Genomic DNA, 18,617 nt, shown 5'->3' on the forward strand with positions numbered 1-18,617 from the left:
ATTCTCATAGGGGGGTAATTCTATAACATAGCATTAATATTTGCATGCCAATTACACACATAAATGTTTAGGATAATGGCTTTTATGCGCACGAATGTGTGTAACTGACAGAAGTCTGCTTAAGTGCTATTCTGTAAATACCTGCTTAACTTACTTAGCATATATTTGCAAGGGGGGAACACGGGTGGAGTTTGAGCAAAACATGGGCAGAATTCAAACTTGTATTCATAACTTACAGACTGTGGCAATTAGATGCTAACATGTATACCAGCTGTATGACTGATGTACTGCTTGAGCCTAACTTTTAAGCATGCATATTCCCAGTTAGGTTATTATTCTATAAAGGAAAATAGGCATTTTTGGACTTCTGAAATTTGTACAGGCAGTTCCAGGGTTAAGAATGAGTTACGTTTTTAAAGCTGTTCTTAAATCATAGAAATATGATGGCGGATAAAGGCCAAACGGCCCATCCAGTCTGCCCATCCACAGTAGCCATTATCTCTTCCTCTCTCTAAGAGATCCCATGTGCCTATCCTACGTTTTCTTGAATTCAGACAGTCTCTGTCTCCACCACCTCTTCCGGGAGACTATTCCATGCATCTACCACCCTTTCTGTAAAAAAAATATTTCCTTAGATTACTCCTGAGCTTATCACCTCTTAACTTCATCCTAAGCCTTCTCATTCCAGAGCTTCCTTTCAAATGAAAGAGACTTGACTCATATGCATTTATGCCATGTAGGTATTTAAACATCTCTATGATATTTCCCATCTCCTGCCTTTCCTCCAAAGTATACATATTGAGATCTTTAAGTGCTTTAAATTTGCTTGTTATGTATGTTAGTTTATCAAATAGAGAGGGTCAGAGAACACTACATAAACATAGAGAAAAGAAGCACCAAGAGCCTTTAAAAATTGGGGAGATCTTTATTCAAATAACCCAAAACAGGCCCTGTTTCAGCACATATTATAGTGCCTGCGTCAGGGGTCATTATTGGTAATGAAGGACCACAAAGTGTCAGTTTAAATACTGTTGCAATTATAGACACACGTGTATGGCACTAAAGTTGACCTGACACTGCATACTTGACAGGACGCTGATGGTACGTGATAACAGGTCAACTTTTACGGCAGACTCGTGTCTATAATTGCATCAATATTTGAATAAAGACCTGTCCCAATTTTTTGAGGCTCTTGGTGATTCTTTTCTCTACATGTTAATTTATCAAAGACATAGGAAGAAACATCAGTAATACTTGGGAGAGTCATTGCTCATCCCTGAAAATGATAAAAATAAAAAATAGAACTACTTTTTGAAATCAGCCAAGTACTTGTGACCCAAACCATAGAAAACAGCTCTGTGGGCACAAACGCTGAATTTCTATGAAGTTTAGCATCCCCAGTCATGTAAAATTGGCCACTAAGATCCAAACCGACCACTAGATGTTGGGCTTGATGGACCTTGGTCTGATCTAGCACGGCTTTTCTTATGTTCTAAGCTTATTGATAAAGTCAGGCTTAGTCTCCTGTTTTATCTAAATAGTTAATGCCTACTTAACTCTTGTTATGAAAAATTCCCCTTTTGTCTTCTCTAAGACAAAGAATGTGCTTGCGGTGGGAAAAGAGAACATACTGGATGAAGGCCATAAAAAGCTCTCCAGTAGTGGAAATTAAACTCTTTCACCAGGCTGAGGATAAAAGAGAGATGCTGTTTTTCCTTCTTCAGGAGTCACACCTTCAGTAACATCAGTAGCATCAATTGAGCTCATGAAGTCTATCAGAACACTAATGGGAGTTAGAGGTTCAGAAAAACAGAACTTCACTTTACCCTTCCTGTTACCTATTTTTAAGATAAAGAAAGGCCAAGCAAAGTAACCATAGTGACTGGGTCTCAGGATCTCACTAAAGATGCTAGTGCAGGTTGAGTGTGGGTTCAGATCCAACAATTGCTGGGTTCCAAAGCACTTTTGATGCAATGACCAGGCTAGGGAAATTGGGAGATGGGTATAAAATAGAAGAAAAGTCCTTGGGTATTTGGCAGTGAAGGCTGATGATGCCAAAATCCCAGCACAAGCTCCGATTGCATCAGAGGCCCAAAAGAGCAGGAGGAAACATCTGGGTCATTAGATCTGTGATTTGAAACTAAGAGGTTAAGGCATTATCTTATATTGATCAAGGATAAAATGAATGTCAATTGCCTCCTAAAATGCATATACAGTTTTTGTGCCATTATTTTCATTATTTCCTCTGGAGAGAGGAATCAGATCGGAATGGCACGATATGGTGAAATGGGAGGGCTTCCTTGAAAAAACACAAGGTGAAATATGTTGGAAGCACCAGTCCCCACCCAATGTTGATACAAGCTGTTTTAAAAAAACCATAGAGAAACATTAATTGAAAGAGAGGGAAGAAATTGAATATATATATAAATATGTAAATATATAAAGTCTGAGATCGCATAACGAAGTTAGTACAATACATCTTATGGTAAAGAAGCACAAAATCTATAAGGAGCACATCTGAAGATCTTATGAGAAGGCTGAAAGTTGCATTAAAGATATACTGCATGGTGATATAAGAAATTTATATTGATAGCAGTATCTCTAAAGGTTTTGTTGCTTATTAACAATTATTTTCATGCAGACACAATTCTATGAGAGCAAAGAAATTAGACAACTGAGAGTCTTGCCATACAAAGAAAGTCACACAGCCTCATACTTATTTTATGGCCCTAGAGAAAACCAGGCTAGTGATTAAGGGCCATATTCTGTAAGAGGTGTCTAAGCTAAGCGCCTACATTAATTATCATAACAAGCTTTAACAAGCTCATAATTGGGGAAAAAAATATATTAGTTGATAGGCACGTACCGGATTCTACAAAAGGTAGGTACCTATCATATGGCGCCTAGCAGTGCCTAACACCTAAATGGGCATGTTATACACTGGTTTCTTAAGCATTTTCATTGAATATGCCCATAAATGGTGTTGGGTCTTTTCACCAATACATCTTACCAGTTATCACATTCTGATGCACAGGTAGTCTCACCTCTATTTCATTGTATATTAACTTTGGCATCCCCAAAGTTTCACAGCACATCTTTTTATGAGATAATTTTCCCTTTCTTGCATGACATGTCATATTTCACTTTCACTTTAGTGCACACCATCCACTAGAACACCCCTTAACACATTTATGTTTACAATTGTCTTTCAATTTAACACCTTAGGACCCTTGAGGAAGGCTTGTCAGCCGAAACATGGCCCATGTTGGGCCCTTTAGCCTTTTTATGATCTATGTAGATTTTTTTATACTATTTGAAGGCATTTAGAAGAAATAAAAGGAAAGTCAAAAAGATTGTGTTTTCCACAGACTGTCTTTATTTGGATTGCTTCCTTTTTCCTGTGGAATATTGGGTCTCCTTGCTTTGCTTCTTACTACAATGAGTAAAAAGTCAACAATAGGAAAAAAGAGACCGGAAGTATATGTAATAACCTAGTTATAGCAGTCTCAACCTAAGTCAATTATCAATTGTAAGAGAGAAAATGGGATCTCAGCAACCCTACAGACAATCCTATTGGATAATAAAGTCTGTATTTTTAGGGTTTTCATTGTCTTTCATTGATCCCAAAAAACTCTCTTTTAGAATCTCAAAAAAATACCATAAGATACCCAGGGCAGGATTAACCAATAGGCCAAGTAGGCCGAAATGGTCAGGGGAGCCCGATGAAGGAGGGCATCAACATTGTTTTTTCCAAATAGCGATGGGCCCCTCCAATATCGATCGGCAACGCGGGCCCCCACCCGATTGGCAACGCGCCCCTCCCCCATCAACGGAAAGTAAGACAAGCAAGCAGTGCGGGTAAGAAAGGCAACGGGAACTGTAATTGTGCAAGCGGTGCTGCTTGCCCAAAGCTTCCCTTTGACACAGCTTCCTGTTTCCGCCTGGGCGCATGGTGGGATGGGGCGGGGCAGGGGGCCCAGTGTACTTATGTGCCTAGGGGCCCTCAATGAATTAATCCTGCCCTGAAGATACACATGGTGCATACAGCTTTTTCTCGCAAATAATCCCCTATTTTCATTGACTCTTGATAAAACCATAGTGCAAAACAGATCCCATCAGGGATGCTGAAGAAGAATGTTTGGTTTACCACAAAGGGGGTATGCTAACCCCTCCTTTTACTAAACCGCAATAGCAGTTATTAGCGCAGGGAGCCAAATGCTCCACGCAGCTGCCGATACTCATAGGGCTCCTTTTATCAAGGTGTGCTATGGGAGTTAGCACATCGGACATTTCATCACATGCTATCCCCTGCGGCAAGCCAAAAACCTAACGCCTCATCAATGGAGGCGTTAGCGACTAACGCGGCAGGCGCATTAACCGCCTACCACACCTTGATAAAAGGAGCCCTATGAGCATTGGGAGCAAAGTGGAACATTCGGCGCGGCTCCCTGCGCTAATAACCACTATCTCGGTTTAGTAAAAGGGGGGGGGGTTAAGTTAAGTGGCATTTTTTTGAGATACGAATTCAACATATTATCTCTTTATTTAGTCAGAAGCACAAGTTGTAGTTATTTGAAAATTAATGTCTAGAAGAGAGTTTTATGGGATCAATGAAAGACAATGGAACCCTAACAATACAGATTTTATTATCCAGTAGGATTGTCTTTAGGGTTGCTTTTTCTCTCTTACAATTGATCACTGACTTAGGGGTCCTTTTATCAAGCTGCGGTAAGGGTTTAACGCGCGAAATACCGTGCGTTAAACTGCCTGCCACGCTAGCCACTAACGCCTACATTGAGCAGGCGTTAGCTTTTTAGCCGGCCGCGGGGGTTAGCGCGTGATGAAATGTCCGACGCGCTAACCCCGCTAGCGCGGCTTGATAAAAGGAGCCCTTAAATTGAGACTGCTATAACCATGAGTAAAAAGTCCACATGCACTTTTCCCATGTAAATGTTGTCAAATGTTCAAAGCAATAATATGCGTGCATTTATGCTCTGAAAATTGTTCCAGGAAAATTGCACTTACATGTTCACCTGCTCTTTAGCACGTGCACATTTTCTAAGTTAATTTAAGAGCGTGCACTTGTATTTTCAAAAGTATACCTATAAGTAGACACATCATCACAGCCCCCCTACTCTCAGCCCTTAAATGCATTTCCTTGTTGGTAAAAGTGTGGATATGCAGGCTCTATATGACATTACATTACATTAGAGATTTCTATTCCGCCATTGCCTTGCGGTTCAAAGCGGATTACAAAAGAATTACAAAAAACGTATTACAAGAAGAAGATATCTGGTAATTTCTAGAGGAGATAAAGAGTAGATGAGGTTGCTTTGGGGAATCGTGAAGGTATTGGGAAGTGGGAAGGAGCTAGTGTTATTAAGTCGTTTGCAAGAATTTCTTAAAAACTAGAGTCTTTATTTCTTTTCTGAACGTTTTGTAGTCTGGGGTCATAATTAGTAGATTGGAGATTTGGTTGTCGAGTTTTGCTGTTTGTATGGCTAGGAGGCCATCATATAGTTTTTTTTTCTGTTTGACTTCTTTGATTGGAGGGTGCGTGAAAGGGTGTGAGTTTTCCTATGTCTAGTTGATGTCGTTTGGATGAGGCGGTTGTTCCAGGTAGGTTGGGCTGTTGCCATTTATGGTTTTAAATAGTAGACAGTAGAATTTGAATAGTATTCTTGCCCGAATTGGAAGCCAGTGTATATGTATACTCTTATCCAGTGGCTTTCAACTGGCATGTCCCTAAGAGGTGGGAGGTGTGTCTCTTGAAATATCCTTAACTGGTCCCTATTTCTGCTTCTGCCATCAGTCTCAAATAGAAATGTTACATTTCTGCTAGCTATATGTTCTGTTTTTCTATGTATTTTATGAGTATTTGCAAGGGTCTTGTTATATTACAGAATTAGAGGTATTTTGTGTTGCTGTTACTGAGGTACTAATTATAAGAGCCTTACTCCAAATGAGAGGGGTCAAAAAGACCTAGAGCTACAAATTGAGACCTGCTCTCTATTCTCCAGGCATTTATAGGGTTTTGGGCTGACTGAACTCCTTATAAGCGGTATTGCTAGAATATTACATACAGGGTTTGCATTCTCAACCTTATATGTCATGTTTGTCTGTCGAAGTAAGACTGTAAGTTCTTCTGAGCAGGGGCCATCTATTACGGTAAATGTCAAAATGTACAGCGCTGCCTATGCCTTTCAGCATTATGAATAGTAGTAGGGTTGCCCTAGAGAGAAACCAAGAAATTGCAATTTTTATATAGAAAATGCAATCTAAGATTCCAGTTCTAATTGAGCTCCAAGGCAAAAGTTGAAATCAGGGTAGCTTTAAAGGGCACCACTACATGTTGTCCAAAAATACAGAAAGGTCAAAGCTATCAGTCGATGCTTCCCAACCTCTTTGTTGCCCATCCTCCCTCCAGTTCAAAGAATAGGCTCTAGTAAGTGGTGGCACTGAAGGGCAAATTCTATAAGAAGCACTCAAAAGTTAGGCGCTGACTTAGGCACCATTCAGCGCGATTCAAGTAAAATTGGGTGCTGTTTAGTGAATCACGCTGTGCGGCACCTATTTTGGAGGCGCCCAAGAAAGAGGCCAGCTCTAGGCACAACTAAAAGTTAGGCGCCCGTGCGAGCGCTTAAGCACGCTTAAGAGCAGCGATTCTGTAACAAGACGCCTAACGCGAAGCCACGCCCACGCCTAACATGCATAGCGCCTATTTTTTTGAAGGCCGCCTAAATTTTTAGAGGCGCCTTGTTGCAGAATCGCTCTTTCTTGATAGGCGCCTAAGTTTCAATTAGTGCTGATGTAAAAGTTTAATTGAGCTTGTTATTCGATTTAGATAGGCGCCTATCTAGTTGGGCGCCTCCGAAATAGGTACCTAACATTAGGCGCTGGTTACAGAATTTGGGCCTGAGTGCCTGGGAATCTGTAGAATTTTATCATGTCTACCGGAGACATCAATCAATATTTGGCAAAATTCATAAAGTGCAGATATAAGCAATGTTCTAAAGACTAACTTTCATTGCATCAACTCTTTTATCTTAACAGTTGCCACTTTGAACAGTTTGCAAACCGTCTCCCTTTTGCTCCAACTATTACAGCGCCCTTTCTTGACTCTCCAAGGACTTACCTTGAAGCCATAACTACATCTTCTAGAGCAATGGTCTCAAACTCACGGCCCAGAGGCCACATGCGGCCCACTAGGTACTATTTTGAGGTCCTCGGTATGTTTATCATAACCACATAAGTAAAATAAAACAGCTTCTTGATCATATATATGTCTCTTTAGCTATAAATGACAATATTATTATTAAGACTTAGCCAAAAGGAAAGATTTATAAACTATAAAGAGTTTTACCTTATGCAAAATTGTCATTTCTTTAATAAAACATTAACTATTTTTTCTGAGGCCCTCCAAGTACCTACAAATCCAAAATGTGGCCCTGCAAAGGGTTTGAGTTTGAGACCACTGGTTTAGAAGGAATCGGGGCCTTCCACTATCTTGTCAATTTGAGTAAGCAATAAGGAAGGGATGTCATTTGCCATGAAATGGTAAATGTCAATGACATATCTCATGTCGTTGCAATTCATTAAACAAAAACGAGCAGGAAAACACATTTTGTGCTTTTGTTAACCAATAATAGTGCACACTATAAATAGTGTGCAAATCTTCCATAAAAAGTGCAAGCTCTTTCCCAATAATGTGCACATGTGCAAACCATGCATGCTCTATTGCAGTGTCTCGCAAACTTTGTCGAGCTGCGGCGCACTAAACGTAGTGGCCGCGGCTTGAGGCATCCTGAAGTGCGCGGATGTCAATGCGATGACATCGCATGAATGTGTGATGTCATCATGTCGACGTCCGCGTATTCCCGAAGGCCCTCCAGACGGGTCCTGAGTCACCAGTGGGGGTGCCAGCAGGGAAGATGCGCGGAGAGAAGGAGAGGCGCTGGCGCTGGCCGATTGCCTAAGGATGTGCTTCTCGCCGCAAGAGGCACATCCTGTAAGTAGTCTGCCGCGCCAGCGTCTCGCGGCACACTTGAAATCTCAGGAGGCCCAGTAGTGTGCCGCAGCACACAGTTTGCGTTACACTGCTCCGTTGGGAAAGAGTATGCGCTATTTCCAAAAGAGCGTGCCTCTATGTCAGGAGTCTCAAAGTTCCTCCTTGAGGGCCGTAATCCAGTCGGGTTTTCAGGATTTCCCCAATGAATATGCATGAGATCTATGTGCATGCACTGCTTTCAATGCAGATTCATTGAGGAAATCCTGAAAACCCGATTGGATTCTGGCCCTTGAGGACCGGAGTTGCCCATGTCTGTACTAGGCCACTGATATAGCTACTGTTGAGAAACAGAGGTCTCAAAGTCCCTCCTTGAGGGCCGCAATCCAGTCGGGTTTTCAGGATTTCCCCAATGAATATGCATGAGATCTATGTGCATGCACTGCTTTCAATGCATATTCATTGGTGGAAATCCTGAAAACCCGATTGGATTGCAGCCCTCAAGAAAGGACTTTGAGATCCCTGCTTTATGTGAATCGTGCAAACTATGTGCAGAGAAGTTACACTTTTAACAACGTTGCTCTCTAAACAAAAATGGAGGCTAACCAAAACAAAATGAAATGAACAATGCTGCATATGACATGGGAAATGGAATGAAATGGAAATTTTAGGGCTCTCCATGCCTAGTAAGCAAAGGACTGCTTTAATGTCATTTTATCTGGTTAAGGCTCCCCCCTCCACCCCCCTTAAAGTTTGGTCTCCTCCATGACGTGTCACACCTAGATGACAATGCAGCTGACTTGCTCACTAAACTACTGTGCCTCACCACTTCCTTTGCTCCCAAGGAGCCTAAGAGAGACACCAAAAATGCAAAAGATGCCCTTGTTTCAAGTTTCAAGTTTATTAGGTTTTTATATACCGCCTATCAAGGTTATCTAAGCGGTTTTACAATCAGGTACTGCCATGGGTTTGGCAGCTACTGTGCCATCGGCATCTGCCACAGCTTCATATGCCTCTAAGCAACCTGAACCTCCAGTCCTGGGAGGAGTTTCATGGTCTCCAGGGTCAAATATGCCAGGGTCAGGCTTTCCATTGCCATGCACCAGTTCCCAGACCAACATGCTGGAAGCAGGAACATAAGAATAGCCTTACTGGGTCAGAACAACGGTCCATCAAGCCCAGTAGCCCGTTCTCACAGTGGCCAATCCAGGTCCCTAGTACCTGGCCAAAACCCAAGGAGTAGCAATATTCCATGCTACTGATCCAGGGCAAGCCTGCAAGAGTCTGCTGGGGAAGGCACAGCTCCAGGTGCAAACTTTCCCCTCGTGTTTGTCCATAGCTAATCCCACATGCTGATCTAAAAGCAGAAACCAGAGCAGAGCTCTGTATACAGTGTCTGTTCAATCCGCCATCATGGCACATTTACAAAAAAACATTTCCCTGGGCACAGCACTGTTTTATCAAAGGCAATGCTTTTGAAGATTGCCCTCCCTATGACTTGATTTTTGATACCAACAGTGCCTATCCAACTGGCAAAGGAGAGGCAGAACATATTGGGATATCCTAGGTAATAATCCAATAGGCAAATCATCAGATGACTTTTTTGAGACATGCATTCTTTTGGGAAGTCATGATTTCTTTCTATTTCTAGCTCTGCAATATTGACATGAAAAGATCTTAAGGGTGTACCTTTTACCAAATGATTTGCTTGGTGATCTGCAGCTGCCTTGTTTTCCCAAGTAGAGTATTTTATCCACATGAGCTGTTCCAAATACACAGCAGACCAAACTCTTTTCAGATATCACTATATTGTTTTTATTTATTCATTTTTCTATACTGTTCTCCCAGGGGAGCTCAGAATGGCTTACATGAATTTATTCAGTTACTCAAGCATTTTTCCCTATCTGTCCCAGCAGGCTCACAATCTAATGTACCTGGTGCAATGGGGGGATTAAGTGACTTGCCCAGGGTCACAAGGAGCAGCGTGGGTTTGAATTCACAATGTCAGGTGTTGAGGCTGTAGCTTTAACCACTGCTCCACTCTAGAAATCAAAATGTAGCAGAAGTGAGCCAAGTATAGAACAATCAACCATTGTGACATCACTGATGAGGTTGACTCTAGGGCATTGGTGGAATGAGGCTTTATGATGTCACAATCCCAGCTCTGGTTATCAGAGGCTGAAGATTTTCACACTATTTATTCAACTTTGTAAACTGTTCTCCCAGGAGAGCTCAGAATGATTTATATGTCGGTTCTCAAGGATTTTTCCCTATCGGTCCTGGTGGGTTCACAATCTATCTAATGTACCTGGGGCAATGGGGGGGATTAAGCAACTTGCTCAGGGTCACAAAAAGCAGTGTGGGTTTGAACCCACAGCCTCAGGGTGCTGAGGCTGTAGCTTTAATCACTGTGCCACACTCTCTCCCTATAAGTACATAATTATGTCATACTATGTAGACATTGTATATTATAGACCAAACCTATTTTATCTCCTGTAGAAGTTTTTCAAATGGAGCTGCCCATAAAGAAGAGTGATTCACTGCAGCTGGTAACTGGTGTTTCCTTTACATGCCACCATGGTTTCAAGACACCTAAATGCTAGTGACAAAACTGTTGTCATTCTTGATATCATATACTCTGTCTTCTTAGAAAACAAACTACTTAACACTTGGGGCTCCTTTTACAAAGGTGCGTTAGGGCCCGGAATAGGACGCGCTAAAATGCCCCGCGCGCTAGCCTTTACCACCTCCTCTTGAGCAGGCAGTAGTTTTTCGGGTAGCCCATGCTATAGCGTGCGCTAATCCAGTGCGTGCACTAAATACGCTAACGTACCTTTGTAAAAGGAGCCCTTGGCTATTTCATTGACCCTTTCCAATAGCAGCACGTGCTTCAGTGCCTCCAACTGGAAAACTATAATACTAAGCCCATTTCCCTAGGTACAGCACAGATCCCCTGCCACATTCTTCTTTAGTCCCTCCTGGCCTTGGTCCGGTTCAAATAGATTGGTCTGCCTAGTACTGCATGAAATCTGACAATTTATTACCCAGAAATTCTGCAATTTTCCCTGTGCTAAACAATTGCCCTTGAAAGGTGCTTAACAATTGCCCTTGAAAGCACAGATCCCCTGCCACATTCTTCTTTAGTCCCTCCTGGTCTTGGTCCGGTTCAAATAGATTGGTCTGCCTAGTACTGCATGAAATCTGACAATTTATTACCCAGTAATTCTGCAATTTTCCCTGTGCTTAACAATTGCCCTTGAAAGGTTCATGTCTATGCCTCCTCATACACATAAACAGTACAAAGCAACCACTATTAGCCACGCATTTGTATTCACTGTGAAAAATCAAGCAATATGATAAATAAAAGAGATGAATTGCATCTATCTATTAGGATTATTTATTTGGATTCAGCTCATACGTTTTGAAATAGTAGCATAAGGTAAGTTACATGCAGGTACATTAGGTATTTCCCTCTTCTCAGAGGACTTACAATGTAATTTTTTTTTTTTAAATCTAGCATATACTGGTAGCTATATTATCTTCTCCCTAAATAGAAACTAAGGGGTCCTTTTACAAAGGCGCGGTAGCGGTTTAACGTGTGGAATACCGCGCGTTAAACCGCCTGCGCTAGTACCTAACGCCTCCATTGACGAGGCGTTAGGATTTTAGGCTGCCGCGGGGGTTAGCGCGTGATGAAATGTCCGACGCTTTAACCCCCGTAGCGCGCCTTGATAAAAGGAGCCCTAAGTGAAAATCTTGCTGAAAAAAAGAGCCCCAGAGCTTGTCTCGATGGGCGACTATAACGATGGGCTGGATGGCCCAAGTAGTCGCCCATGTTGAGACGGTTTGTTAGGGTATTGGGGAGGTAGTTGGGTTGGAGGGGCGTATTTTCCCGCCAGGAGACCGGGAAAGGATTGGCTGGCAAAGGAAGCTGGGAATGATGGGAAGGGGGTTTATTGGACATCCCTCCGAGGGACAGTGTGCATCCCGGTCCCTCGGAGGTAACATTCCCGCCCGCCCTCCCCTTTGGACTAGGGTTCGCTCAGGTGATTTGGGAGTGTGGGTTGTCGCAGCGGCGGTAACCCGAGCTACAAGGTTTTGGCTCATCAGAAGATGAGCGGGTATTTGGCAGTCAGCTCAGTTGAGTGGTGATGCCGCTGGTCAGGTGACCCTGTAAAAGGGGGGGCATGGCGGTCCATGCCTATCCCCCTAGGCTCATCGGGGGATGAGCGGTTAAGGGGAAGCGAGTTCAAGTGAGCAAATTTGTCTTGAGGCCCGTGGCACAGAATAGGGGCATGGAGATCCATGCCACCCCCTAGGCTCTTGCTGAGATGGCAGGGTCAGGGGAATACAATTGTGAGTTTTGTAATTACAATGTCTTGTAGCTCGGGGTGAAGCAATTGTTCATTGCTTCTTGGTTTCCCAATAAACAAAGCTGCAGCCTGATTATTACCATCAATAAAGCGTCTGTGTTTTATTTATCATCGATATTATTGCTGAGGATATAAGGGAGTAGAGGATATAAGGGAGTAAGTGGGGCACAATGAGGGGTGTTGTAGTTTGGGGGGGGGTTGGGGATGGTCTGTCGGGCTATGTGGGGGGCGACAACTTGGCCATTCCAGATCCATATGTTAAAGGCTGGAGAGGGATGCGTGCAAGCATCAGCAAATTAAATACCGATTGCACAAATAAGATTTAAGTGGTAATGGAAAGAATTATATTTTATAAAACCTATTGGTGTTCAAGTCTTTTAACCAACTTAGGTAGAATAAATATTTATTTCGCATTCATTTCTTCCCTTTCACAATAGAAACCTCTCTTTCCTACTTCACATTCCCCATTCCTATTAGAGAATGACGCGGTGACAAAATTCATCACCATTCCCGTCCCCGCAGATAACCGCGGGAAACCATCTTCATGTCATTCTTTAAGGAGAGAGGGAAGAATCAGAGTATGAATGGCCACAACCACTGACCCTCAAGCTTTGCTTTGAAGAATGCTGGTGTAGAAGGACTGAGTTTGAAACAGACACTACAGAATGACAGTCTCTGGTATCCAGAGCAGATATTGTGATGTCATAATGCCTCATTCCACCAGTGCCTAAGAACCAATCACATCAGTGATATCACAATGGCTTCATTATCCTTGGCTCCCATAAGAATCAGAGTATGAATGGCCACAACCACTGACCCACAAGCTTTGCTTTGAAGAATGCTGGTGTAGAAGGACTGAGGTTGAAACAGACACTACAGAATGACAGTCTCTGGTATCCAGAGCAGATATTGTGATGTCATAATGCCTCATTCCACCAGTGCCTAAGAACCAATCACATCAGTGATATCACAATGGCTTCATTATCCTTGGCTCCCATAAGAATCAGAGTATGAATGACCACAACCACTGACCCACAAGCTTTGCTTTGAAGAATGCTGGTGTAGAAGGACCGAGGTTGAAATAGACACTAGAAAATGGCATGGGATTATTTCACGCGGTTATCCATGGGGACGGGAACGGTGATGAATTTTGTCACCGTGTCATTCTCTAATTCCTATCCAAGCACTGGAATTTCAACATTCAATTTATTATTCATTTTTAATCTTATATCAAGTGTACAAATAATAAAACATTTGAAATTAAATACATCACTTGAATTTCTTTCTAATATAACATCAAATATATAAATTTATTCCCTTCCCATCCCCCCCTTTCCATTAACATTTAATAAAAAATATCCAATATAAATATTCTTTTTCTTTTGATTAAAGCCACAGTAAACTATAAACCACCCTCCTCCCCGCATTTTCTATATGAAATATTTGCCTCTAGTCTAAAGGATCAGATTGTTTTATTTTTTCATAGAAAGGAAGGGCATTCAATTGTTTTGAAGTAGGTGATTCATGTCCAAATTCCATCAACATTTGCCAAGAAATCAATATTTCTGTCCACCCTCAAAGAGCTGCCTACCACTGCATGATCTAATCCACAGGTGTCAAAGTCGGTCCTCGAGGGCCGGAATCCAGTCGGGTTTTCAGGATTTCCCCAATGAATATGCATGAGATCTATGTGCATGCACTGCTTTCAATGCATATTCATTGGGGAAATCCTGAAAACCCGACTGGATTACGGCCCTCGAGGAGGGACTTTGACACCCCTGATCTAATCATATCTCCTGATAATGTGTCATTCGTGCAAGTTTAGATAACCTACAGGCAAAATCGCTGTGTCACTACCTTGTTCTCCAAATGAGCGTTAGAAATTGACAGTGATGCAGCATGGAATTCATCAGTATATGGCAAGTAAACTCATGATAAAGCTATTCTACAAAGCATCCCAGATTAGCTAAGACAAAATGGGTGGGATGATTTATATGCTTGGTAAGGTGGGAACGGAGGCATCCTTGAACAGTCTACTATAAAATCTATTTGATGCCTTGTTTGTTTTCTACACCCGGTGTTTGGTGATAATGTGCTAAAATACCAGGAAGTCTCCCAGTAAACTTGTCATCCAAACTGTTTACTCTTGTTTTTCTTTGCTAGCTGAATGTTTAAACTGGTAAGTACTGAAAAGGGACCTCCAGCATTGTGCTCAGACCTACCCTTGATGCTACTCTGCTGCCTTTCAGATAATTCTCCTTTGATGCCCTGGATAAATTGAGAAGGCTGGTGAAATTTGAAGGCTGCGAATCTATCTGGTCTGGACTAAGATCTCACATTAGCTTTTCCAAGCAGCTCCCTGGAAATCTCTTCACGGGTTAATAATTAACAAAAATCTCCACAGGACAGAAAACCAGAGACTAAGATGAAAGCTTTGCTCCGACATGTGCATTTGCCTATACTGAATCCTCTTTAATGTCTGCAAGCCATCCCTCACTTCATCACAAATTTGTAAAAAAAAAAAAAAAAAAAAAAAAAGTGGCACCCTGTATTGAAAGGGAGGTGACGAGGGGGCGCTGAAAGTCCAACGGACGCAAGGGCGTCTTTGGTCTCTCATAACTACTGTACCAGTGGCAGTATCTAATGCCAAGCAAAACCAAAGAACTGTGGAATGGTCTATGTCACATGGACAGCTCGAGCGTCCCCAGTAATGGATCCAGGCCCCACGAAATCAACGAATAGTCCAAGAGCAAAAGCTGTGGAACCAGTTCCTGGAGTCCCAAGAGTTAAAATTGGATACTTTATTAACACAATATTCGCAATGTCGGAACAGCCAAAGCACAAATCAGATATATAGAACCCATCTATACTGCTGTGTTCTGAGCAGACCCTGTATTGAAAGGGAGGTGACGAGAGGAAGGCACGGACGTCTTTGCTCTCTAACTACTGTGCCAAGACATCCGCTGTAATTCTGGCTGCCCTCTTATCTCTCTGGGAGTGGGAGTGTGTGGTGCAGTGGTTAGAGCCGCAGCCTCAGCACCCTTAGGTTGCGAGTTCAAATCCCATGCTGCTCCTTCTGACCCTGGGCAAGTCACTTATTGCTCCGGGTATATTAGATAGAGTGTGAACCCACCGGGACAGATAGAGAAAAATACTTGAGTACTTGAATGTAAAACCACTTAGGGCTCCTTTTACTAAGGTGTGCTAGGGCTTTAACGCGTGAAATAGCGTGAGCTACATTGCCCCCCGCGCTAGACCTTAATGCCAGCATTGAGCTGGCGTTAGTTCTAGAAGTATAGTGAGCGGTAATTTCCTGTATGCGCTAAAAACACTAGCACACCTTAGTAAAAGGAGCCCTTATTCTATAAGTGGTATATAAATACTAAAAATCTCTCTACCTGCTCACTCAAAGCCGGGAAGGGGTAAAACGCGGACCTGACGGACCTGACGGATCTAAACCCGCACATCCTTAAAAATCTGAGATCCATGCCACTTGTAGTTAGTTTCTGGCTCTGACAGACCTCGGTGACAATTTAACGCTGACGGATCCGTCTCAGCCTAGGGAGGGAAAAGTATTAGGATCCGTCAGCGCTAAAATGTCACCGAGGTCTGTCGGAGCCAGAGACTAGCGCTGGAGCGGCTCTAAAACAAATCCTTTAAACTGGTTTCCTGCAGCCCCAGTAAATCGGCTCTGACAGACCTCGATGACATTGTAGCGCTGACGGATCCTAATACTTTTCCCTCCCTATGCTGAGACGGATCCGTCAGCGCTAAATTGTCACCGAGGTCTGTCAGAGCCAGAAACTTAACTACAAGCGGCACGGACCTCAGATTTTTAAGGACGTGCGGGTTTAGATCCGCGAGGTCCGTCAGGTCCGCGTTTTACCCCTTCCCTATACCGCCACAATCAAACGATTTCTAGGCGGTTTACACAGAAGAGAACTGGACAATCAGCAAAATATTGAGGCTGCCGAAAGAAAATCCAAATGCAAAGCTACAGTCTACAGAAAGGCGATCTCTCTCCATAGGGTAGTTTTGTTCTGGCTGGTTCTCTTTCCACTGGCAAAAACTGAAGCAGCGGAGAACGAGCGTTCTGCCTCATTCTAGCCAATAATCGTATTCCTGCTCTGCTTGTGCTTCAGATCTTTGCAATTTGCCCAGCCTAATATAATTAGTTTGTCGTCTAACAGTATAGCTCCTGGTGGATACTAGGCATTTTGATTTCAATTCCACTATTCATTCAAGTTCAGTTATCAAATTATGCCAGCATCGGAAGGATACAGGTATACCAAGGGCTCAGGTGCTCTGAAACTCTGCATAGCGTCCTGATATAAAGTGTTATGAAGCCGTTGTCAGTCCCATCATCATTCTTAAAGGGTATATCCTCAGATTAAACTAAACTAAACCTTAAGTTTGTTTACCGCATCATCTCCATAAAGACAGAGCTCAGCACAGTTTACAAGTAAATTCAATAAATGAGGGAAGGACATAATAAGGAATTAGAGGTTATGAAGAGGATAGCTAGCTTTACATTTTAAAGAGATAGCTTTACCCTTTGGAGAAAAGCCAGGTTTTCAGATGCTTTCGGAATAATTGGAATGAGCCTAGGTTCCGCAGCGGGGCAGGGAGGTTATTCCAAAGCTCAGTGAATTTGAAGAAAAGGGATTTCCCTAATTTACCTGCATACATGATGCCTTTTAATGAGAATGAGAAAGAGAAAGAGAGAAAAAAAGAAGAGAGAGAGAGAGAAAGAGAGAGGAAGAGAGAGAGAGAAAAAAAGAGAGGAAGAGAGAGAGAAAAAAGAGAGAGAGGGAGATAGAGAGAGAGGGAGAAAAAAGAGAGAAAGAGAAAAAAAGAGAGGAAGAGACAAAAAGAGAGAGAGAGAAAAGGAGAGAGAGGAAGATAAATTATACTAAACTAAACTTTAAGTTTGTATACCGCATCATCTCCATAAAGGTAGAGGTCCACAGGGTTTACAGGTAATTCAATAAATGAGGGAAAGACATAATAAGGAATTAGAGGTTAGGAAGAGGATAGCTAGCTTTACATTTTAAATAGCTTTACGTTTTGGAGATTACAACACTTACATTGCCCAACAGACAGTGCACTATATAGGTAATTCAGGTAAACTGTTTCTGAGTTGTGCAGAACCTTTATATATATATTTAAAACTGCGCTTTAAAGTTATAGAACTGAGTTTTTGCAAGGGCTTAAGAAGTAAAGCCACCCAGGCGCCGAGTTGTTTGCAAAATGCTTCTTTCATCTGTGTATAGCGCTGACGACACTAACTTCCCTGGCTCCGATGAGGCAAAGCCACAGCTGATTACGGGGTTTCCGAAGAAGGAGCCGCCATCGAAAGAGCCCGAGCAGAGGGGCCGAAACCGAAACTCCCCACGCGGAGAAAGAGCTCCCTGCCAGGCGCTAATTAGAGAAGCCCTTCCAGAGCCAACTTTAAAAAAATAAAATAAAATAAACACCAGAGCCAGATGCTGCATTCGTGATCTCCACAATCCCATCCCCGTACGGATGCTAAGCAATAAGCGCTTCACAGTTAAACCCAGTCTAAACAAATAGACTAAAAGAGCACCGTTAGACCAAATTGCCTAAGAAAATGTTACATTATACTATATAATACCGATCTTGTGTCCGGTCAACTGTCCGAGACCTTACCTGTTAGCAGCAGCAGACATCCCAACTGCAAACAACTTGGGACCAAGTTTAGCATCGCCGCCTTAAGTCCTGTCAGCGGCTTAAGAAATTCTACTCAGACAAAACTAAGCGCAGCCGATTTCGTCTTCCTCCCCCCAAAGTTGCTACTGCCTCGGCTTGTTCTGCACCCTCTCCTGTTACGTTTTCAGCTCGTCCAGCACAGGGCACCGTTCATCAGCATCCTAATCCTCCGTCATCTGTAGTCCTCTCCTCCGTTTGCGGCGGCTCAAGTCCCACAGAGGGTAGGAGCGGCGGAGTTAAGTCTCCTGGAAGGACACCGCGGGGACGGAGCTGCAGCTCCTGGGAAACAGGACTCGGGGACCCGGCGCGGCTCTCCGATTTATAACCTTTCCCATCCCGGCCCATCGGCGGGGCCCCACCCCTCCATCCTGACAGCCTCCAGTATCCCTGGGGGGCCGGGAGCTCGGCTCACACTGCCCCAGGGCTGTCACTTCCTCCCCGCGCCCATGTGTCCACGCATTAGGCTTGTGATTCAGTCCACTGGCATGAAAGGCATTTGCCAGAAATTG

General features: G+C 43.0%; 1 protein-coding gene across 4 annotated transcripts in view; it reads right to left on the reverse strand.

The window, feature by feature from the left end:
* FLT1 (fms related receptor tyrosine kinase 1) overlaps window positions 1–18,385 on the reverse strand; it is a 284,781-nt gene extending 266,396 nt beyond the window's left edge. For all 4 annotated transcript variants that reach the window (XM_033949142.1, XM_033949140.1, XM_033949141.1 and 1 more), the window contains exon 1: window positions 18,049–18,385. In XM_033949142.1, the coding sequence (XP_033805033.1) occupies window positions 18,049–18,103 (55 nt within the window). In that variant the 5' untranslated portion in view covers window positions 18,104–18,385. The remainder of the gene's footprint in view (window positions 1–18,048) is intronic.
* Between the last annotated feature and the right edge of the window lie 232 nt (window positions 18,386–18,617).

Source organism: Geotrypetes seraphini, chromosome 6 (assembly GCF_902459505.1).
Source record: "Geotrypetes seraphini chromosome 6, aGeoSer1.1, whole genome shotgun sequence".
NCBI classification, from domain to species: domain Eukaryota; kingdom Metazoa; phylum Chordata; class Amphibia; order Gymnophiona; family Dermophiidae; genus Geotrypetes; species Geotrypetes seraphini.